At 44.0% G+C, this 24,141-nt stretch overlaps 1 protein-coding gene across 2 annotated transcripts in view; it reads right to left on the bottom strand.

Annotated features, from left to right (window-relative positions):
- Positions 1-369: 369 nt before the first annotated feature.
- Positions 370-24,141, bottom strand: part of greb1l (GREB1 like retinoic acid receptor coactivator) — a 410,899-nt gene continuing 387,127 nt past the window's right edge. For both annotated transcript variants that reach the window (XM_078540619.1, XM_078540620.1), the window contains exons 31-33: positions 12,057-12,257; positions 7,710-7,848; positions 370-6,935 (exon numbers count right to left, since the gene is read on the bottom strand). In XM_078540619.1, coding sequence (XP_078396745.1) covers positions 6,772-6,935; positions 7,710-7,848; positions 12,057-12,257 — 504 coding nt within the window. In that variant the 3' untranslated portion in view covers positions 370-6,771. The remainder of the gene's footprint in view (positions 6,936-7,709; positions 7,849-12,056; positions 12,258-24,141) is intronic.

Raw genomic sequence — 24,141 nt, 5'->3', positions numbered from 1 at the left:
AAGTTAGATAAGCATGAGGGAAAGAGGAATAGCGGATTACTCTGATAAGAGTTAGATGAGGAAGAAAGCGAGGGGCTTGAGTGGAGCATATATGCTGGCATGGACTAGGTGGGATGAATGGCCTGTTTCTGTGCTCTATATTCTATTCCATTTGTGTAATATAAATGCCAAAAGTTGTTTTGATTGGCTTTTGATTGCTTTTCTAATTGGCTAATATATTAATAGTATTGTTTTGAATAATGAATACTAATTTCACTTGTGTAAAAGTTCAATTCACTTTCACATCTCTTAGAAACAATGGAAGATTAGCTACACATCAAAAATAAAAACATTTTTTCTGTAAAGAAATCATTTCAACCAATATTTCAGTTTAAATGTCAATTTAATACATTCAAAATAAACTAACACATTCAAAACAAAATGGAACCACGATTGCAGTAAGACAATTTAACACAAACATTGTACAAATGTTGAAAGTTGAGGTAGGTCTGGTTGGCAAAACAAAATTTACCATATTTAGGGATCCAAAAAGTAATTAAATTCGGAATTAACATAATGATAAAGCAGCAATTAGATAAAACATCCTATGGAGTTTCAAAAAGCCATTGCATAATTTAAGCTTCACAGTTAAGTTGTTCATATTCTACAGCTAATCTAATACTAGTTTTGAATCAACTACTGTTTACATGCAACAAAAAAGAGATTACTCACTTTCAGGTGTAGTACTCATTATTTTTTGAATGAAGGTATCCTACACAGACCATCGAGTAAACTATCCAAATCAACTGGGAAATTAATGGGAAAACCTTAAAGGAACATTCAGGCTGGAGTGGGACTTTTCCTTACCACACTATATAAGAGAATTCAAGTGGACATCTTTAGCTTTTACTTTATTTTTGCAATTATATGACTTCACATACTTATTTCACTAACTGTTAGATATGAAAGCAACAGTTTTATAGCCATAAAAAAGATGTGCTTTTGCATTTAAAGTCTACTTCAATATACTGGCATGCTAGAATCTGCAATGTGCTTATTACTCAAGACACATATTGGAAGAAGGGCATTGTAGGCTGCATGGGAGACAGGGCCAATGATTAAGCCACATTTTGAAATATGGTGTCAAGATGTAATGGTGTTTGAGCATTAAAAAGAAAGTAGGAAAGAGAGGGGAAGCAGAACCTGGAAATGCATCCCTGTCAGGATATTGTCAACGGTGATGTTTCTGCCAAATCTATTTGTTTAAATCAGAGTATGTGGGGAAGTATAGCTAAAGAGGTTTGGTAAGGAGCCTCAAAGCCAGTACATGCATTGGAAGCAGATCAGGGAAGGTTTACTAAACTAATACCCGGAATGGGCAGGTTGCCTTATAAGGAAAGGTTGGACAGGCTAGGCTTGTATCTGCTGGAGTTTAGAAGAGTAAGAGGTGACTTGTTTGAAACTTATGAGATCCTGAGGGGTCTTGACAGGTTGGCTGTGGAGAGGATGTTACCACTTGTGGGAGAATCTAGAACTAGGGGGTCACTATTTAAAAATAAGGGTCACCCATTTAAAACAGAGTTGAGAAGAAATTTTTTCTCTGAAGGTCATGAGTCTTTGGAACTCTCTTCCTCAAAAGGCAGTGGAAGCAAAGTCTTTGAATATTTTTAAGGCATAGGTAGATACGTTCTTGATAAGCATGGGGGTGAAAGGTGACCGTGGGTGGGCAGGAATGTGGAGTTGAGGTTACAATCAGATCAGCCATGATCTTATTGAATGGCGGAGCAGGCTCGAGGGGCCAAGTGGCCTACTTCTGCTCCTAATTCATATGTTCGTATGTAGGATAACAACGATGAGTGTGAAAACTATAAGATTAGTAAGAAGAAAACCTATAGCTCTCCTGCTGTTGAAGTATTTCATGGAAGTGCAACGTAGTCTACCTCTAACCAAGGGGTGCCTTGAAGTGGACTTTGTAATTTAATTACTATATCAGAATTTGGCTAAAAACTCGTCATTGGATATATTCTTAGCTTCAGTGAACTCTAATTCTGCTATTGGTGATATCCAGTGAACCTACTTGTGTCCAAAAGCCTGGGAGCTGGCAAATGACACAAAGACAAGGTGTACAAGGGGCCCTGGAGATGGAAATTCCTTGTAATGGGGATCATTGCAATCAGTACTAGATATTTAAAACCCTTTAAAGACACTTCTATGGCTCCCCTGATGGCCAAAGGGTGAAGCTGTTGCCTGACATGGCATAAGAGCTGTTGACACTTCCAGCTTTTCTAACCAGCTTTATTTATCACCAGCATTAATTTGAAATAGATGGATTAACAAAGGTGCTAAAATGCTGTCAAAACTCAAACATCCATGTTCCATGAAAAACTGTTTCCGAACCCCAACCCCATGCCTTGGAGGCTGGAGCGCTTTTTGGACATTATCTGCCCCATTACCTTCAATTTGCTGAAGATAGTCTCCTGAAATGCCAAATTCACGATTGAAGTTTTGAGTCATTAGGCACCTACAAAATGTGGTTATTGGCAAGATGTAAGGAATGGATTGATATTTTGGGAGACCTATATATCAATTCTGCATGCCTCAGCTGCCATAGAGCTTTGTTAAAGGTATTGTTATGCATGGATGGACAACGTCCTCTAGTTCCTTCTCTTGTTGCTAGGCCAATGTGGTCTGATAAATCTGATCAGTAGTGAAACATGCAGGATACAAAGTCTCAGGCCAACAGAATCTCAATGTCTAGATACTTTCCTGGGTTGGGAATGAGATACATGACCCATACTGGGCAGAATCAATTTATCAATCCAATTGATCAATTTATGAGTGGTTAACTACAATTTATCAATAAATTGAATTTCTAACTACTTTGAATATCCAGAACTCCATGAAATCTTACCATACAAGACATGCAGTGGTAAATCAATGTATTTCATCCTAATCCCTGAATGCTTATATTCAAGATGAATTCCACTTGGGTAATAACACCACTAAAAGATCACATCCCCTGCATTAGGAACCAAAGTTAGAAGTTATAGAATCTGATTCTTGATCTTCAAACATCAGAAGCTCTGAGAAGCACACCATTAGCTACCAAATCTTCAACAGTGTTTGGAGAAGACAACTCATCACAAAGTAGAGATGAGAAGATTGGTGCTGCAGTTTTTAATACGTGGCCATGTGTGGCTTAAAAACAATTTGAAAAGAGACCAGAGTTGGAAGCAGGCAGGAAAGTGGAGTTGAGATCACAATCAGATCAACCATGATCTTAACGAACGCTGGAGCAGGCTCGATAGGCTGACTGGCCTACTCCAGCTCTTAAATTCATATGTTCCTACAGGGAATTCTTTTCTGAAAGTGTGTGCCCATCCTTTATTCCTGTTCTACAAATGGATTGAGTGCCTAGGAACAGAGGGCATTAAGGGGTGGCTTAGAATTTCAAACACCATGTGCCAAGATCAGATGCACTGGCTGTTGTCATGTCAAGATATAGAACATGAAGAGTCGCACCTGAAATGTGAATTTACTTTTTTGAGATATTAACCTGACCTGTTGTGGTTTTACATCATTTTCTGTTTTAATTTCAGGATACAGTACATTAAATTACATCCGTTCATCGACGTGTCAATGCTGAACACTATCTTAAGATACTATCAAAATTTACCAGTGGCCCAAAATTGTATGCTTTAGAGATGCAGTAGGTTTCAAGCTGACAGCATGATAGCCTGCCTTGTCTTCATTTTATTCTTCAAGGGAGATTTTGTGAAGGATAAATTATAAAAGGGCAAAGTTATGCTCTGACTAACTCTGCTTATCCTTGCCTAGATGTTTCTTCTCCAGCTGAATATTGCCAATGCAGGCTTGATAATTGCAAAGAGACATTGCTATCTCTGGTGCTTCACTCTTTGCTAGAATTTCAAATCGGAGCAGCTGCAGTTTATGGCACAGGATGGCTTTATGGAACTAACGCATTATTTGAAGCCTGGTATGCAATCAAGGTCAAGAGTTAGATCAAACTGAAAAAGGAAAAAATCCTGCTCAACTTAAATCTTCCAATGCAGATCACATGGATGAAAGCTGTACATTCCAATAGTTGGGGAAGAAAAACTTCTTGTGTGCTATATGTAGCAAAATCATAAATGTATTTTATAAAGAATATGTTTCACATTTGCTACACATAGTACACCAAGAAATTATCCACCAAGAGATGAACAGCAGCAGCCTGTGTAAGAACAACCTTACAGAACAGAACTAGAACAGAAAGTTATCACTCCAGCCTGAAACTTGAGTTTCCACTTATTTTTCCAATTGGCCTGTCTAACTTGTTTCATGGTATGTAGAGTACAACAAATGCAGAAGAATTTATATTATGCACTACAAATTTAAAAGTGAATTTACAATGGTGTTCTAACTAACACAGCATACATTCAACCTTAAAATGCACAAAGTTCAGTGACAAGACTGGATGCTATGCTACGGCAGATTGCCAATCACAGCAAAATATATTGATTTCACAATAACTGTAGGTTAGATTAAAAAGGACAAGACATGATCCAAACAATACCTGTTACAAATGTACATATAAACGAAATACTCAGATGGAGAGGTCTATAATTTATTTAGCTACTTCTAGTCTCAGCCATAGTAAGCAAAATGTAGCACTATGTCCTGTCAGTGGAATTTGAACTTCAGCAATACATTCATGTAATACAAAGCTACCTGAGATCTGTGACAATAAGACTTACCCTTTCTGTTGCCATAATCCATCTCCCAACACCAATATCATGGGATATCTTTAAAATCCATAAACCCCTAAGGCAGATAACTTTTGTACAAAGCTCACATAACACTGGGTGAATATAAAAGTTTAAAAAGTTCTATAATTATTGTTGTGAAAATTCAGACAAGAAATTGTGTACAGTGCAGGGGGAGAGAGAACTACATTGTAAAATAAAAGATAAATGTTCATTTGTAATTGGAAATATTTACAGTAATAGGGTTTGCTTTAAAGGTTACCTCACTAATAACAATCAGCATTTTTTTATCTGGAATTTCCAACCCTTTGCTATCAGAGCACATACATATTGTTGCTGGCAGAGCTGTGCCTGTGTGATCTGAATTTAACATTGTACTGACACTTTCCAACTGTAACATAAAAATGTGTTGAATTTTTCTCTCTCCATATCTAAGATTGGAATGCTTTTATTCTAATATTTTTGTTTGTAGTATTAGATATTCAGACCTGGCCAAAAGTTATGATTTTATGATCCTCAGTACAAGCATAGATTATCAAATTTATGGGGATCACTCATTTAAAATTTTCATACAATTGTCCTTTCTCTTGTCTTTTAGCTGCTGTTGACATTATCACTGCATCTCTTATATGAATTATATAAGGTCTCTTGCAAGACTTAAGACTGCTGTAGGTGTCTAAAATTAGTCAACAAGTAATAGTGTTGCACAGTGATAATTAAGATAAATTACAACTAAACCAATGTGTACATTCATTTATATACCTACAGAACATCTCTTAAAACAAAGAAAATATTTAAAATGACACATTACAGGCAACACAGCAGGGAACCATAAGATGTGTGATACTAGTGCACATTTACTCTTTTCATATATGTGTTGTACAAAAAGGAAACTGAAAATCACATTGCCTCCATCCTCTTAACAGAATTTAGCTTTTACCATTTTAACATTTAAAATAGGTGTAGATTTTCTGAGTGTCAAGGCTGCACATTCAGCATACCAAAAGCTATAATTCAATGCATTATGGATAGCTACTTGCATGAAATTAAGAGCCAATGAAACAAATGGTGGAAGTGTAAACAAAAGCAAAAACAAAAGCACCTGTGCAATATATAGAAAAGTACTCTTGTGGAGGACATACAGGAGAGAGCAAAGACAATTCTATTAAATGAAATCACAAATTAACAAAGGCCTACTTGTGTCAGAAAATGTTTCTAGACAAGATGCCATTAAAATTTACAGCAACACTCCCACAAAGCATCAGATAATGAAATCTTGCAATTTCTCTAGTAATAGGTTTAGATTAAAATGTTCAGAAGAAATGTGAGCTTTCTAAAAAAAATACTTAAGGGTGAAGTATTACATCAAATAAGTATGAAACCATATGCTACAAAAACAAAAAAATAAGAGAATAGTTAGCATGATTACAGATAATCCCTCTCCATTGTCACCTATATGTAAACCCCTGAGCTTAACTGTAGATACATACAGTCAGAATAGTGACGGTGGAGAATCTTCAACATACAATCTTCAATTGCTTTCCCACCACTGCTTTGGTTCCGTTTCTTTCAAGTGAAGTATTTCTATTGACAGTAGTTCACTCTTCTTTGATCCAAGCCTACTTTCGACACGTTTTAAAGTAAGTAGTAATGGTTAAACCCATGATGGAAAAATACACATTCTGCAGCTCATGCTGCCTTTTTCTGCCATGTTGAATAGGTTGACGTACCAAGTTGTATGGAAAGCCATTTTCCTCACAAATCGCACAATAAACTCTCTTCTGGAGTTACTGAAGAAACCGACCTCAGAACGTAGCCCTCTCTTATCTCTGAAGGCTATGTTTCTGTTCTCATATAATTGTTTGTTAAAGTGACTGTTGTCAGACTACCGACAAATTTCAATGTTTTTTTTCTACACAACTGTGCCACCTTACCCTTCTTGTGGAATTATAAATTGTGCTTTATCATACTGTTATTAGTGCCACCCATCACCCTTGTTTATTGTTTCTTGCCATCTGAAGTGAGTTTAAATATGCCGTCCAGTAAGAAAATAAAGTGGCTTATCATCACTGCTGCTGGCTGTCTGGAACTCATCACGCAGCCGGAACTGCCATTCATCTTCCAACTCCAGGCGTACAATAGTCTGACGTAATGAACTTCGGTCTTGACAAATCACGCAGAGTGTGGCACCTTTAATTGCAAATGTAAGTAATATTAATTTATGATCTCACCAAAATTCAGACTTTCAAAGCTCATCTTCTAACTTATGTAAATTCACCCCAAAATTGAGATGTTGTTTGCCCACTTCATAACAAGAGCTAGAGGCCTATTGCTATCAGGAATTGCAATCTATCTGTCATTTGAAGAACTTTCCAACCATAGTATTTTCAAGCTTTAGGGGAAAGGAAAAAGCAACTGACATCATCCTGTTGGTTGATTGTATACTTGTAGCAGCAGCAGCTGAAGTGAAGTGACACACTGTACAGTGGCAGCAAGAAATGGGTAAAAGGTCAACAGAGAGCAGCTAACTTGTTGCAGCTTGAAGAGGTAGACCATGGAGCAAAAATCAAATGATACCTCTCAGGGAGGAAGAGGGCAACACCTAGAAAGCACTGCCAGAAATCACCAGAAAGCTTTCTACCTTCAAAATGTTCTGTTCAGTAAGTGACCACTTCATCATGGCATCATTATTTGGATGTAACTTCCTGGCCATATAATTGTTACTTTGCCCTCCAGACATCATGGATGGGTTAGATTTATCTGTGAACATGGTCAATTTCATTGGGGCACTATCTGGTAAGGGGTGACCTAAGTTTGCCACACAGCGTTGCCTCTGAACATTCTGGGTGACAAATAGAGAATCTTATCAACTAGAAGCAAACAAACTTAAATATCAAACAATCAAGTTCCCTGGCATTCCTCTAAGCTAATTCAGCAATAATGTCCAAACAAGAACTCCGTTACCTTTAAGAAAGAGGAATTTTTTGAGAAAGTCAGCGACAACGAATGAGTCACAGAGGTAGAGGAGAAGTCCACTGAACAACACCTCTTCGAATTTTATGTTAACTGAGTGAGGTCGTGAACTTACATAACACACGGAAATCTAAGAATGGGAAAGAGCAAAAAGTTAAACACACACCTATTAGATGAAATGTTTAAGGAATATCTGGTTCTTGCTTATTACATACAATTACACAGAATTTACAGCACAGAACCAGGCTATTTGGCCCAACCAATCCATGAGTGTTTTCTACTCCACTTGAGCCTCCTTTCATCCTTCCTCATTTAACTCTATCAGCAAAACTTTCTATTCCTTTCTCTCTCATATGCTTATCTAACCTCCCCTTTAAAGCATCAATACTACTCTAACTCCTGTGATAGGGAATTCCACATTCTCATCACACCCTGGGCAAAAAAATTCTTCTAAATTCCCCATTGGATTTCTTGGTGGCTATTTTATCTTGATGGCTTCTAGTTTTGCTCTTCCCCACAAGTGAAAACACTCCCTCTCTGGACAGGATTCTAAAGCCCTGCTGAGGTCAGGAATGACAGAGGACAGGGCCCAAAAACACTGGTGCTGGCCAGTGTGCTGCTTTCCTGACACCGTTCCCATTTTGGCAGTGCAGCCAACTATGTGCATTAAGAGCCTTGTTAAAGGCAGTCAACAGAGGCCAACTGGGATTTTTCAGTCAGCCTCCAGTTTAGAGAGAGCAGTTCAACTGTCTGGAGGAGGGCACCCCGTGGCAGACTGGGATGCCAGTGCTCCAAGCAGACCCTGCCTGCCTGGGTGTGAGTGCAGCCAAAGGCCACCCTGTAGAGGGATTTCCCCCCTAAAACTACCCCGCAGTGGTGGCCTGGCTGCTTTCTCCATTTCTTTAAATTAACTTGTTTAAAAAGTTAGTGAGAAGGCACCTTCAGTTACTTACCCTTTATTGCAACTAGCTGCTTCTTTCAAGCTGAAAGGCCTCTGATTTGCCCTCTAGCTTCAAGAACCCAGCTGCCACCCTTAATTGGACAGGGAACCTGTCAATTAAGACCACATCTGGAGTACTGTGCACAGTGTTGGTCACCTTGTTTAAGGCAGGATGTAAATGTGTTGGAAGCAGTTCAGACCAAGTTTACCAGACAAATACCTGGGATGGGCAGGTTGTCTTATGATGAAAGATTGGACAGGCTAGGCCAGTATCCACTGAAATTTAGAAGAGTAAGGAGTGGCTTGATTGAAACATATAAGATCCTGAGGGGTCCTGACAGGGTGGATGTGGAGAGGATGTTACCTCTTGTGGGAGAATCTAGAACTAGGGGTCACTATTTAAAAATAAGGGGTCGCCCATTTAAAACAGAGATGAGAAGAAACTTTTTCTCTCAGAGGGTCGTGAGCCTTTGGAATCCTCTTCCTGAAAAGGCGGTGGAAGTAGAGTCTTTGAATATTTTTAAGGCAGAGGTGAGTAGATTCTTGATTAACAAGGGGGTGAAAGGTTATTGGCTGCAGGTGGGATGCAGATTTGTGATTACTATCAGATCAGCCATGATCTCATTACATGGCAGAACAGGCTCGAGGAGCCGAATGGCCTACTACTGCTCATTGCTCGTATTTATGTTCATATGTCCCAGTCAAAATTCCAAAGCCCAACATGTCGGAATTAGGACTCAGAAACAGTCCTACCCGCTAAGCAGGTGTCCACTCTATCAAAAACTTTCATAACGTTTAAAGACCCCTAATATGTCACCCCTCAGCTTTTTCTTTTCAAGAGAAAAGAGATCCAGGTTGCTCATCCTTCCCTGAAAGGGATAAGCTCTCAGTTCTGTTATCATCCTTGTAAAAAATTTTTTGCATCCTTTCCATCCCCTGTATAAATCTTTTATAATGTGGCAACTAGAATTGACCACAATACTCCAAGGGTGGTCTAACCAAGTTCCGATATACCTTTACACTTCTCTACTTGTCAATTCTATTCCTCTAGAAATAAACCCCAGTGCTTGGTTTAAGCCAGACTATTAACTTGAGCAGCCTTTCCACCATATTTTTCAATTTAAAGTGTTCATAAATACTTAACATCCTGCTGTAAAACTGAGATTTAATGAAGAAATTTGTGGCAACATTGCAATAGTGGGAGAGAGTGGAGGGTAAATATTGAGGTGAGGTGAAACCGGAGCACAGCTACACTAAGTAGAAACCGGAGTACAGCTACACTGAGCGGAGACTGGAGTACAGCGACACTGAGTAGAGACTGGAGTGCAGCTACACTGAGCGGAGACTGGAGTACAGCTGCACTGAGCGGAGACTGGAGTACAGCTGCACTGAGCGGAGACTGGAGTACGGCTGCACTGAGCGGAGACTGGAGTACAGCTGCACTGAGCGGAGACTGGAGTACAGCTACACTGAGCGGAGACTGGAGTACAGCTACACTGAGCGGAGACTGGAGTACAGCGACACTGAGTAGAGACTGGAGTGCAGCTACACTGAGCGGAGACTGGAGTACAGCTGCACTGAGCGGAGACTGGAGTACAGCTGCACTGAGCGGAGACTGGAGTACAGCTGCACTGAGCGGTGACTGGAGTACAGCTACACTGAGAAGAAGCTGGAGTACAGCTACACTGAGAAGAAGCCGGAGTACAGCTACACTGAGTAGAAGCCGGAGTACAGCTACACTGTGAAGAAGCCGGAGTACAGCTACACTGTGAAGAAGCCGGAGTACAGCTACACTGAGAAGAAGCCGGAGTACAGCTACACTAGTAGAAGCCGGAGTACAGCTACACTGAGAAGAAGCCGGAGTACAGCTACACTGAGAAGAAGCCGGAGTACAGCTACACTGAGAAGAAGCCGGAGTACAGCTACACTGAGAAGAAGCCGGAGTACAGCTACACTGAGAAGAAGCCGGAGTACAGCTACACTGAGAAGAAGCCGGAGTACAGCTACACTGAGAAGAAGCCGGAGTACAGCTACACTGAGAAGAAGCCGGAGTACAGCTACACTGAGAAGAAGCCGGAGTACAGCTACACTGAGAAGAAGCCGGAGTACAGCTACACTGAGAAGTCAGAGTACAGCTACACTGAGAAGAAGCCGGAGTACAGCAACACTGAGTGGAGACTGGAGTACAGCTACACTAAGTAGAAACTGGAGTACAACTACACTGAGAAGAAACTGGAGTACAGCTACACTGAGAAGAAACTGGGGTACAGCTACACTGAGAAGAAACTGGAGTACAACTGGTACACTGAGTAGAAATTGGAGTACAACTACACTGTGAAGAGACTGGAGTATAGCTACAGAGTTGAAACCAGAGTACAGTTACACTGAGTAGAAACCGGAGTACGGTTACACTGAGTAGAGACTGGAGTACAGTTACACTGAGTAGAGACTGGAGTACAGCTACACTGAGTAGAAACTGGAGTACAGCTATTATGAGTAGAAACTGGAGTACAGCTACGCTGAGTAGAAACTGGAGTATAGCTACAGTGAGAAGAAACTGGAGTATAGCCACAGTGAGAAGAAACTGGAAAAAGCAACACTGAGAAGAAGCTGGAGTACAGCTACACTGAGAAGGAACTGGAGTACAGCTACACTGAGAAGGAACTGGAGTACAGCTGCTACACTGAGAAGGTGGGGTACAGCTATACTGAGTAGAAACTGGACTTCAGCTACAATGATAGGAAATTGGAGTACAGCTACACTGAGTAGAGACTGCTGTACAGTCAGACTGAGTCGAGACTGCAGTACAGCTACAGAGTAGAAACTGGCATATAGCTCCAGTGAGAAGAACCCTGGAGGACAGCTACACTGAGTAGAAACTGGAGTACAGTCTGAAAAATGTATATTAATAAAAGATAATTATGTGAGCAAGATATTAAATGATAGATTCCAAAAGAAGGACAGAAGAAACCTGACAGCTACCCATTACAGGTTGGTTAAATTAATTAATTCTGCTGTTAATTTAATAGACTGGTATTAATTTTAATGATTAAATCTGCAATCTCCAGGCGTTAATTTCTTAATGTTAATGCTGAAGAATTTATGAATATGATGATCAGACTGAGTAATTATCAAGTGTCTCCTTTTTTGTCTTTTCTTGGTCAAAAGCTGCATCTCCAAAAACGTACATTAAAAAAAAGTTTTAATATTTCACTCAGAACACACTTTTATCATAATGTTCATTCTTTCTTGTTGAAGTGTCATTTGAAGCAGGTATTGCAAAAAGAACCACATTAAATATTACTAGTACTTTACAGAGTGGTGAAGCGTGCTTCTCAGGAATAGTGCATGCTTAACACTTTAGTTCATTGCAGTGATCGACTTAGGCAAAGGCTCACCTCAGGACCCAGGTTCATGTAGCAATCAATGGCTAACACAGGGTTCTTACTGTTGCGTAAAGCTTTAGGAAAGAGTTTGTGACTAGCATGTTGCAGAAACTTTTCCAGGAGGAACTGGGCAGGAGCAGCCAGCATTGTGCTTTCACTATCTGGAGCACAGACGTACTGAGAGGCAGAAATCATATTGAGGCTTTCACTCACCTGTGCACAAAGAAAACAAGGTTGTCAATGAATAGGTCAGGGAGGAAAATGAGTTGCTGCAAGATTACCACTGATCAATCCAAAGCTCCAAGACTATTTCTTCCTGATACACTACAGTACATTGGGCCCTTAGAAACTAATCCTCACACATATAATTTAATAAATCATGAAAACATACAGGGATTTTACAATTATCTTTAATGCCAAACAGGGAACACATAAGAACAGTTCATTAACTGAAAAGGTAGAGCTTGCCTTTAAAAATTTTAACCAACCAATTAGGATCAGATACATATTACAATATCAAATATTCTCAGAGATCTTGACATATTATTTGGCTGAAGTGTAAGTTTTACTCCATAGCTAACCAAAACGTGACGGTAGGTGCAATTTTTTCAGTTATTGTTGAAGGCAAGTGCAAAAGCCTTCAATATTTTTAATATGCTCATCCATGCACTGAACCTTGCATTGGAAGTGTTTCTGCAGAGAGACCTGTGGAATGAGGAGTAGACCACTTAAAAGGCTGCTGCGCAGAATTAAAGGGAGTGGTCACTTAAAGGTAAATGGCCTCCTGTTGGGGGAGGAGGTAGGACACAAAAACTCCCCCATAGTCAGCATTTCCAGGGTTAATGGGAGGAAAACAATGAGAGGCAAAATGGAAGATGACAATGAAACAAATATGAATGTGTAAAATAGAGTTAATGGAATTATGGCAACTCCAAATGGGCAGTGGTGATCCTGCTGCAGATGACACATCTCTATCTTGTAGACCTTTAGCTGAGGCAACTTTACTAGATGATTGACAATTAGATATGGCAAAGTGTGCAGAATGCTTTGGGATCTGCTGATCTCCCTGGTTAAGTGTTGGATACCAACTCCCAAATGAAACTGAGGTGCTTTACAAACAAAATTACCTTTAGGGTTGAGGACAAATGGGCACCACCATCTTAAAATATAAAGCATTAGAAACCATAGAAAAGTTACAGCACAGAAGGAGGCCATTTGGCCCATCTTGTCCATGCCGCCCGAGGACACCCAGGTGCCCTGACTAATCCCACCTTCCTGCACCCGGCCCATAGCCCTGCAGCTTACAGCACTTAAGGTGCAGATCCAGGTACTTTTTTAAAGAGTTTAGAGTTTCTGCCTCTACCACCAACTTGGGCAGCGAATTCCAGACACCCACTAACCTCTGCCTAAATAAGTTCTTCCTCATGTTCCCCCTACACTTTCTGCCACTTATCTTGAATCTATGCCCCCTGGTTCTAGAATTCTCCACCAAGGGAAACAATTTTATCCTGTCCACTCTATCTATTCCCCTCGTAATTTTGTACACCTCAATCAAGTCACCTTTCAGCCTTCTTTGTTCCAGGGAAAATAACGCCAACCTATCCAATCTCTCCTTGTAGCTACACTTTTCTAACCCTGGCAACATTCTTGTAAACCTCCTCTGCACTCCCTCCAGAGCTATTACACCCTTCCTGTAACGTGGTGACCAGAACTGCACACAATACTCCAGTTGTGGCCTCACCAGTGTTTTATACAATTCCAACATTATATCCTTACTTTTATATTCTATACCTCTGCCAATGAAGGAGAGCATTCCATGTGCCTTCTTTACAACCTTGTCTACTTGAACTGCTGCCTTCAGGGACCTGTGTACTTGTACGCCAAGATCTCTCACTTCATCTACCTCTTTTAGTATATTCCCATTTATTGTGTAATCCCTGTAACTGTTTGACCTCCCTAAATGTATGACCTCACACTTCTCTATGTTAAAATCCATCTGCCACTTTACCGCCCGCTCCACCAACCCATCTATATCGTTTTGGAGATTATGGCTATCCTCTACACTATCCACTACTCGGCCAATCTTTGTGTCATCTGCAAATTTCCCAATCGTTCCCCCCACGTTCACGTCCAAATTGTTAATATATAACACAAACAGCAAGGGTCCCAACACCGAACCCTGTGGAACACCACTTGAGACAACTTTCCATTCGCAAGGGCATCCATCGACCATTACCCTTGGTTTCCTGTTACAAAGCCAACCTTTGCCACATTACTCTGAATCCCATGGGCTTTTACTTTCCTGACCAACCTGCCATGTGGGACCTTGTCAAATGTCTTGCTAAAATCCATGTACACAACATCCACTGCACTACTTTCATCAGCCCTTCTTGTCACTTCCTCAAAGAATTCAATCAAATTTGTGAGGCAAGACCTTCCTTTAACAAATCCATGCTGACCATCCCTGACTAGTCCATGCCTTTCCACATGACAGCTAATCCTATCTCTCAGGATTGATTCTACTAATTTGCTCACCACCGATGTAAGACTAACTAGCCTATAATTGTTTGGCATTTCCTTTGATCCCTTTTTAAACAATGGAACTACGTTTGCATTTCTCCAGTCCTCCGGTACCTACCCTATATCTGGTGAAGATTGGAAAATCATCCTCAGAGCATCTGCTATCTCCTCCCTGACTTCCTTCAGCAGACTCAGAAACAATCCATCTAGCCCTGGTGACTTATCAACTTTCAAGGATTTCAACCCTTCGAGTACTTCCTCCCTCTTTATGACTAAACCGTCCAATATCTGAGTGTTCCTCCTGGACTACTATATCCACATCCTCCCTTTCCTTTGTAAACACGGAGACAAAATATTCATTTAAAACCCTTCCCACAGCCTCTGCATCTACACACAAGTTTCCATCTTCATCTCTGATAGGTCCCACTTTTTCCTTAACTAACCTTTTAGCATTAATGTATTGGTAAAACATCTTTGGGTTATCTTTAACTTTACTTGCTAATCGTTTTTCATGCCCTCTCTTTGATTTCCTTATTTCCTTTTTTACTTTGTCCCTGCGCTTCCTATATTCGTCTAGGCTATCTGCAGTGCTTAGTTCTTTGTGCCTATCGTATGCTTTCTTTTTCTGTTTGAACTCCCTCTGTATTCCTCTAGACAATCAGGGGGGTCTAGATTTGGCAGTACCACTCTCATTTTTGTAGGGGACATATCTACTTTGTACAATTAGGATCTCACTTTTTAGTGTTTCCCACTGGTTTTCCACTGTTTTATCCTCCAGCAGTGCTGTCCAGTCCACCTCAGCCAAGTCCCTTCTCATTTCTGCAAAATTTGCCTTCCCCCAGTTCAAGATTTTTACTCCTACCTTATCTCTGTCCTTTTCCACGGTAATGCTAAATCTAATTGAATTGTGATCACTGTCCCCGATATAGTCGTCAACTGTTACTTCACCCACTTGTCCTTCTTCGTTCCCCAAGACTAGGTCTAGAATTGCATCTCCTCTCCCTTCCCACCTACATCCTTGATTCCTCTGACACCTTACGTCACATCAACAATTTCCAGTTCCCTGGCCCCAACTGCTTCCTCTTCACCATGGACGTCCAATCCCTCTATACCTCCATCCCCCACCAGGATGGTCTGAGGACCCTTAGCTTCTTCCTTGGACAGAGGCCCGAACAATCCTCATCCACCACTACTCTCCTCCGTCTGGCTGAACTTGTTCTCACACTGAACAATTTCTCCTTTAACTCCTCTCACTTCCTCCAAATAAAAGGTGTGGTACCCGCATGGGCCCCAGCTATGCCTGTCTCTTTATGGGGTATGTGGAACATTCCTTGTTCCAGTCCTACTCCGGCCCCCTCCCACAACTCTTTCTCCGGTACATTGATGATTACTTCGGTGCGGCTTCATGCTCTCATCTGGACCTGGAAAAATTTATTAATTTAGCTTCCAATCTCCACCCCTCCATCATTTTCACATGGTCTATCTCTGACACTTCCCTTCCCTTCCTTGACCTCTCTGTCTCAATTTCTGGTGATAGACTGTCCACCAATATCCATTACAAGCCTACCGACTCCCACAGCTACCTCGACTACAGCTCCTCACACCCCGCTTCCTGTAAGGACTCCATCCCATTCTCTCAGTTCCTTCGCCTCCGTCACATCTGTTCTGATGAAGCTACCTTCAAAAACAGTTCCTCTGACATGTCCTCCCTCTTCCTTAACCGAGGTTTTCCACCCACGGTCGTTGACAGGGCCCTCAACCGTGTCCGGCCCATCTCCCACGCATCCGCCCTCACGCCTTCTCCTCCCTCCCAGAAACATGATAGGGTCCCCCTTGTCCTCACTTATCACCCCACCAGCCTCCGCATTCAAAGGATCATCCTCCGCCATCTCCAGCATGATGCCACCACCAAACACATCTTCCTTTCACCCCCCCTGGCGGCATTCCGTAGGGATCGTTCCCTCCGGGACACCCTGGTCCACTCCTCCATCACCCCCGACTCCTCAACCCCCACTTATGGCACCTCCCCATGCCCACGCAGAAGATGCAACACCTGCCCCTTCACTTCCTCTCTCCTCACCATCCAAGGGCCCAAACACTCCTTTCAAGTGAAGCAGCATTTCACTTGCATTTCCCCTAACTTAGTCTACTGCATTCGTTGCTCCCAATGCGGTCTCCTCTGCAATTGGGCGACCGCTTTGCAGAACACCTGTGGTCTGTCCGCAAGAAAGACCCAAACCTCCCTGTCGCTTGCCATTTTAACACTCCACCCTGCTCTCTTGCTCACATGTCTGTCCTTGGCTTGCTGCATTGTTCCAGTGAAGCCCAACGCAAACTGGAGGAACAGCACCTCATCTTCCGACTAGGCACTTTACAGCCTTCCGGACTGAATATTGAATTCAACAACTTTAGATCTTGAACTCCCTCCTCCATCCCCAACCCCTTTCCGTTTCTTCCCCCTCCCTTTTGTTTTTTCCAATAATTTATATAGATTTTTCTTTTCCCACCTATTTTCATTATTTTTAAATCTATACTTTTAATGCCCTGTTAGTCTTTCCACCCCACCCCCACTAGAGCTGTACCTTGGGTGTCCTACCATCCATTCTTAATTAGCACATTCGTTTAGATAATATCACCACCTTCAACACCTCTTTGTTCCTTTTGTCTGTGACATCTTTTGATTATCTGCTCCTATCACTGTTTGCTTGTCCCTACCACCACCCCCCCCAACTTCTCTCCCCCCCCACCCTTCTCCACCTTAAACCAGCTTATCTTTCACCCCTCTCCTAATATTACTCAGTTCTGTTGAAGGGTCATGAGGACTCGAAACGTCAACTGTTTTCTTCTCCGCCGATGCTGCCAGACCTGCTGAGTTTTTCCAGGTAATTCTGTTTTTGTTTTGGATTTCCAGCATCCTCAGTTTTTTGTTTTTATCTCCTCTCATTGGGTTTGTCACTAATTGGCTGAAAAAATTTTCCTGGACACACTGCATGAATTTTTCTCCCTCAGTGCTCCTTATATTGTTTGAATCCCAGCTGATATTAGGATAGTTGAAGTCTCCTACTATTATTGCCCTCTTGTTCTTACAAGCAGAAATTTGCCTACATATTTGTTCTTCTATCTCCCTTTCACTATTTGGAGGTCTGTATTTTACTCCCGGTCGTGCAACTGCCCCTTTTTTATTTCTAAGCTCAATCCATAAAGCCTCGTTTGTTGACCCATTTAGTATATCATCCCTTCTCACAGCTGGAATTGATTCTTTAACCATTAGTGCTACCCCTCCTCCTTTTTTATCTCCTACTCTATCGTGTCTGAAGACTCTATAACCAGGGATATTAAGCTGCCAGTTTTCTCCCTCCTTTAGCCAGATCTCCGCTATAGCAATGACATCCTGCTGCCATGTGTCTACCTGTGCCCTTAACTCATCTACCTTGTTTGTAATACTCCTTGCATTGACGTATAAACAGTTTAACCCTGTCAATTTCCCTTGCTGGACACTTTTTAAACTTTGCTTCTCCTGTAACTCTATGTCTATCACAATGTCCCTAGCAAATGTTCTGCCTCCATTTTTCTGATCTGAATCTGACCTTTCTGATCCTACTCCTGGGATATCATCCCCTGCCACACTAGTTTAAATACTCCCCAACAGAACTAGCAAAAGCCCCTGCAAGAACACTGGTCCCAGCTCTGCCTGGGTTCAGCCTGTCCGGTTTGTACAGGTCCCACCTTGCCCAGAACCGGTCCCAGTGCCTCAAGAATCTGAATCCCTCCCGGCTACATCATCTCTCCAGCCACGTGTTCATTTGGTCTATCCTCTTATTCCTGCTCTGGCTAGCATGTGGAACTGGGAGTAATTCTGAGGTTACTATATTTGAGGTCCTGCATTTTAATTTATCTCCTAACTTCCTGTACTGAGCTTGCAGGTCCTCATCCCTTAGTTTACCTATGTCGTTGGTACCAATGTGTACCACGACCACTGGCTGTTTACTTTCCCTCCCCAGATTGTCCTGCAGCTGCTCCGTGATACCTAGACCCTGGCACCAGGGAGGCAACACGTTGATTCACGTTTGCAGCCACAGAAGCGTCTGTCTGTGCTCCTAACTATTGAATCCCCTATCACTATAGCCCTGCCACTTGTTTTCCTCCCGCCCCTCTGAGCAGCAGAGCCACCCACGGTGCCGTGAACTTGGCTATTGCTGCTTTCCCCTGAGAGGCCATTCCCCCCCCCAACAGTATCCAAAGCGGTATATCTGTTACAGAGGGGGATGACCACAGGGAACTCCTGCACTACCTTCCTGAGTCTTTTACGGTTCCTGATGGTCACCCATTCCCTTTCTGCCTGTGTAATATTCACCTTTGGTGTGACCGCCTCGCTAAACGTGCTATCCACGACTTGCTCAGCATCGCAGATGCTCCACAATGAGTCCACCCGCAGCTCCAGCTCTGAAATCCGGTTAGCTAGAAGCTGCATTTGGACACACCTTCCGCACACATGGTCACCAGGGATCATTTCCCACATCCTGCAGGAGGAGCATATCACGGGCCTGAGTTCTCCTGCCATGACGTCCCTCTCGATTAAGCTAGTCACCCCCTTAAAAAATATGCTAGCTCGGGGCCTTATTTATGTTAGCTAGGAACCTTGTTTCTTGACTAATTATACTTGTACAGTACTACTCTATACTTTTTTTTTAAGCTCCTACCTCAGTATTAAGCAATGAATTACTTTAATAGATTGAAAAAAAAACTCACCAGGATTTACTCACCAATCAGCTGCTTTTTTAAAAATCCACTTTCAGAAGAGTGTCCCTCGTAGGTCTGCCGCACTCCTGAAGGTACTGCCTCTCCCACTCTCTTTTTTTGGTTTGAGGAGGAGGGAGGGATGGAAACACTACAGCAATGTAATGCTTGGGGCTATTCCGTTCTTTGACAGTGGGTTCTCTTCGATCCCCTTCTAAGTTGTGGTGACTGCACTGACTTCTCCCAGAATGCTTCTCAGTCACTTCTCACTACCACCCTCTGTTGGATGCTCTTCCTTCTGTCGAGTGCAAGGTCCTTCTCCTCGATCCCCTTCTGAGGTGCGGGTGACTGTGCTGCCTTCTCCCAGAATGCTTCTCAGTCACTTCTCACTACCGCCCTCTGTTGGATACTGTTCCTCCTGTTGAGTACAAGGGTCCTTCTCCTCGATCCCCTTCTGAGTTGCGGTGGCTGCGTTGACTTCTTCCAGAATGCTTCTCAGTCACTTCTCACTACCGCCCTCTCTTGGGTGCTCTTCCTCCTGTTGAGTGCAAGGGTCCTTCTCCTCGATCCCCTTCTGAGTTGTGGTGACTACGCTGACTTCTCCCAGAATGCTTCTCAGTCACTCCTTACTACCGCCCTCTGTTGGATACTGTTCCTCCTGTTGAGTACAAGGGTCCTTCTCCTCGATTTGATCTGTACAGCCCGAGGGGCTCTAAACAGTTCCCAGTCTCTCGGTGCGCTGTGGTAGAAAGGTCTTAGACAGCGACCCTTCCCCATTGCGCCTTTGCGGCAGCTGCCCCAAGCTTTAGTGCGTCCCTCAGCACGTAGTCCTGGACTTTGGATTGTGCCAGTCCGCAACAATCGGTCGGGGACAACTCTTTGTGCTGGAAGACCAACAAGTTTCGGGCAGACCAAAGTGCCTCTTTCACCGAGTTGATGATCCTCCAGCTGCAGTTGATGTTTGTCTCGGTGTGTGTCCCTGGGAACAGCCCGTAGCGCACAGAGTCCTGTGTCACAGAACTGCTCGGGATGAACCTCGACAGCAACCACTGCATCTCTCTCCAGACTTTCTTTGCAAAGGCACAATCCACAAGGAGGTGAACAACGGTCTCTTCCCCACCACAGCCACCTCGAAGGCAACGTGCAGAGGGGGTGAGACTCCTGGCATATTGGAAGGATCTGACAGGGAGGGACTTCTTCCAGAATTTTTTTTTTTTTTTTTTGTAAAAATATACTTTATTCATAAAAAATCTTCAATCACATTCAAAACCATTTCAAAAACAACATTACAAGGGTACAATCCAGGTTAAACTTTTACAAAATGTATCACCAGGTGCATCAGTACAAACAATATTACAATCATTTACAGCCTTTCATTTTGATCTGTACAGCCCGAGGGGCTCTAAACAGTTCCCAGTCTCTCGGTGCGCTGTGGTAGAAAGGTCTTAGACAGCGACACTTCCCCATTGCGCCTTTGAGAACAGATTTTTTTTTTTTTTTTTTGTAAAAATATACTTTATTCATAAAATATCTTCAATCACATTCCAAACCATTTCAATAACAACATTATAAGGGTACAATCCAGGTTAAACTTTTACAAAATGTATCACCAGGTGCATCAGTACAAACAATATTACAATCATTTACAGCCTTTCATTTTGATCTGTACAGCCCGAGGGGCTCTAAACAGTTCCCAGTCTCTCGGTGCGCTGTGGTAGAAAGGTCTTAGACAGCGACCCTTCCCCATTGCGCCTTTGCGGCAGCTGCCCCAAGCTTTAGTGCGTCCCTCAGCACGTAGTCCTGGACTTTGGATTGTGCCAGTCCGCAACAATCGGTCGGGGACAACTCTTTGTGCTGGAAGACCAACAAGTTTCGGGCAGACCAAAGCGCCTCTTTCACCGAGTTGATGATCCTCCAGCTGCAGTTGATGTTTGTCTCGGTGTGTGTCCCTGGGAACAGCCCGTAGAGCACAGAGTCCTGTGTCACAGAACTGCTCGGGATGAACCTCGACAGCAACCACTGCATCTCTCTCCAGACTTTCTTTGCAAAGGCACAATCCACAAGGAGGTGAACAACGGTCTCTTCCCCACCACAGCCACCTCGAGGGCAACGTGCAGAGGGGGTGAGCCTCCTGGCGTGTAGGAAGGATCTGACGGGGAGGGCCTTTCTCACCACCAGCCAAGCTACGTCTTGGTGCTTGTTGGAAAGTTCTGGCGATGAGGCATTCTGCCAAATGACTTTGACAGTCTGCTCGGGGAACCATCCCACAGGGTCCACCCTCTCCTTTTCCCTCAGGGCCTCTAGGACGTTACGTGCTGACCACTGCCTGATGGACTTGTGGTCAAAGGTGTTTTTCTGCATAAATTTTTCCACCAGGGACAGGTGGTACGGCACGGTCCAACTACTTGGAGCGTTCCGCGGCAGCGTGGCCAGACCCATCCTTCGCAACACCGGGGACAGGTAGAACCTCAGCACGTAGTGACACTTGGTGTTTGCGTACTGAGGGTCTACGCCCCGCTTGATGCAGCCGCACACAAAGGTGGCCATCAGTATGAGGGCGATGTTGGGCACGTTTTTTCCCCCTTTATCTAGAGGCTTGTACATCGCGTCCCTGCGGACACGATCCATTTTCGACCTCCAGATAAAGCGGAAGATGGCTCGAGTGATCGCCGTCGCGCAGGAGTCTGGAATGGGCCAGACCTGCGCCACGTACAGCAACAGCGAGAGTACCTCACACCTGATGACCAGGTTCTTTCCCGCAATGGAGAGGGAGCGTCGCTCCCACATGCCCAGTTTCCTTTTCACCATAGCCACTCGCTCCTTCCAGTTTCTAACGCATGCCCCGGTCCCTCCGAACCATATCCCCAGCACCTTCAGGCCGTCAGCCCTGACAGTGAAGGGGACAAAGGATCGGTCAGCCCAGTTCCCAAAGAACATGGCCTCGCTCTTCCCACGATTTACCTTGGCTCCCGAGGCCAGTTCGAACTGGTCGCAGATGTGCATCAGTCTGCGCACCGACAGCGGATCCGAGCAGAAGACGGCGACGTCGTCCATGTACAGGGAGGCTTTTACCTGAGTGCCTCCACTGCCTGGGATCGTCACTCCTCTTATGCCCGGATCCTTCCTGATGGACTCGGCAAAGGGTTCTATGCAGCACACGAAGAGGACAGGCGAGAGAGGACAGCCCTGCCTGACTCCAGATTTAATCGGAAAGCTATCTGTTTCCCACCCATTGATTGAGACTGCGCTACTGATGTTAGTGTAGAGCAGTTGGATCCAATTTCGAATTCCCTCCCCAAAGCCCATTTTGGAGAGCACATCCCCCATGTAGGTGTGCGATATTCTGTCAAAGGCCTTCTCCTGATCCAAGCTGATGAGGCAGGTATCCACACCCCTGTCCTGTACATAGGCAATCGTATCCCTGAGCAGCGCCAGGCTGTCAGAGATCTTCCTGCCTGGCACAGAGCAGGTCTGGTCAGGGTGAATCACCAATTCCAGAGCGGATTTGACCCGACTGGCGATGACCTTGGACAGAATCTTATAGTCCACATTCAACAGTGAAATGGGTCGCCAATTTCTAATTTCCTCCCTTTCCCCCTTGTGCTTGTAGATGAGGGTGATGATGCCTTTCCTCATGGATTCTGACATACTACCGGCCAGGAGCATACTCTCGTACACTCCTAGCAGGTCTGGGCCGATCAAGTCCCACAGAGCCGAATATAACTCCGCCGGCAAGCCGTCGCTTCCGGGGGTTTTACTCTTCTCGAAGGACTCGAGGGCCTTAGTCAGTTCATCAGGAGTTAGCGGTTTGTCCAGGCTCTCCCGCGTACTGTCGTCTAAGACCTCCGTGATAGAGGACAGGAAGGACTGGGAGGCCGTGCTGTCCGTGGGCTTCACGTCATACAATCCGGCATAAAAGGATTTGCTGATCCTCAGAATGTCGGACCGTGATGACTTTACTGAGCCGTCTTCTTCCTTCAGGCTGCTGATCACAGAGCGCTCTCTGTGTACCTTTTGGAAGAAGAAACGTGAGCACGTCTCATCCTGCTCCACGGAGCGGACTCTGGAACGGAAGATGATCTTGGAGGCCTCCGAGGCAAAGTGCGAGGCTTGCTGGCCCTTCACCTCTTGGAGCTCCTCCTTGACATCGACCCCCATCGACCGCAGCCGGAGCAGATTCTGCATCTTTTTCTGGAGTCGGGACATTTCCCTCTGTTCCTTTCTAGCTTTCTGGGTGCCTTTGCGGATGAAAAACCTCTTGATGCTTCCCTTGATCGCTTCCCACCAGTGTGTCAGGGACTCAAAGAGGGGTTTCACGGTTCTCCAACCTTTGTAATCCCTCTTGAGCTCCTCAATGTTCTCTGGGGTCAGCAGTTGCACATTTAGCTTCCATGCCCCCCTGCCCACCCTCAGGTCCTTCTCCAAGTGGCAGTCCGCCAGTAGGAGGCAGTGGTCAGAGAAGAACACCGGCTTGACCTCGGTGGATCTGACTGTGAATGCACGGGACACAAACAGGAAGTCTATCCTGGAACGAATGGACCCGTCTGGCCGCGACCAGGTGTATCTACGCTGCGCTCCGTCTGCAGGGTTGCTGAAGACGTCGTGCAGCTTGGCATCCTTAACTGTTTCCATCAGGGATCTGGACATAGCGTCCAATCTGCTGCCGGCCCTGCCGGATCGTCCAGCCGCATCGATGATGCAGTTGAAGTCACCGCCCAGAATGACCGGCCTGGAGGTCGCCAGCAGCAGTGGGAGCTGCTGAAAAACCTCCAGCCGCTCAGCCCCTTGTGCCGGGCCATACACGTTGATTAACCGGAGTGGAGCGTTCTTGTACATTACG

Source organism: Cetorhinus maximus, chromosome 4 (assembly GCF_964194155.1).
Source record: "Cetorhinus maximus chromosome 4, sCetMax3.hap1.1, whole genome shotgun sequence".
NCBI classification, from domain to species: domain Eukaryota; kingdom Metazoa; phylum Chordata; class Chondrichthyes; order Lamniformes; family Cetorhinidae; genus Cetorhinus; species Cetorhinus maximus.
This window is presented reverse-complemented; position numbering and strand designations above follow the sequence as displayed.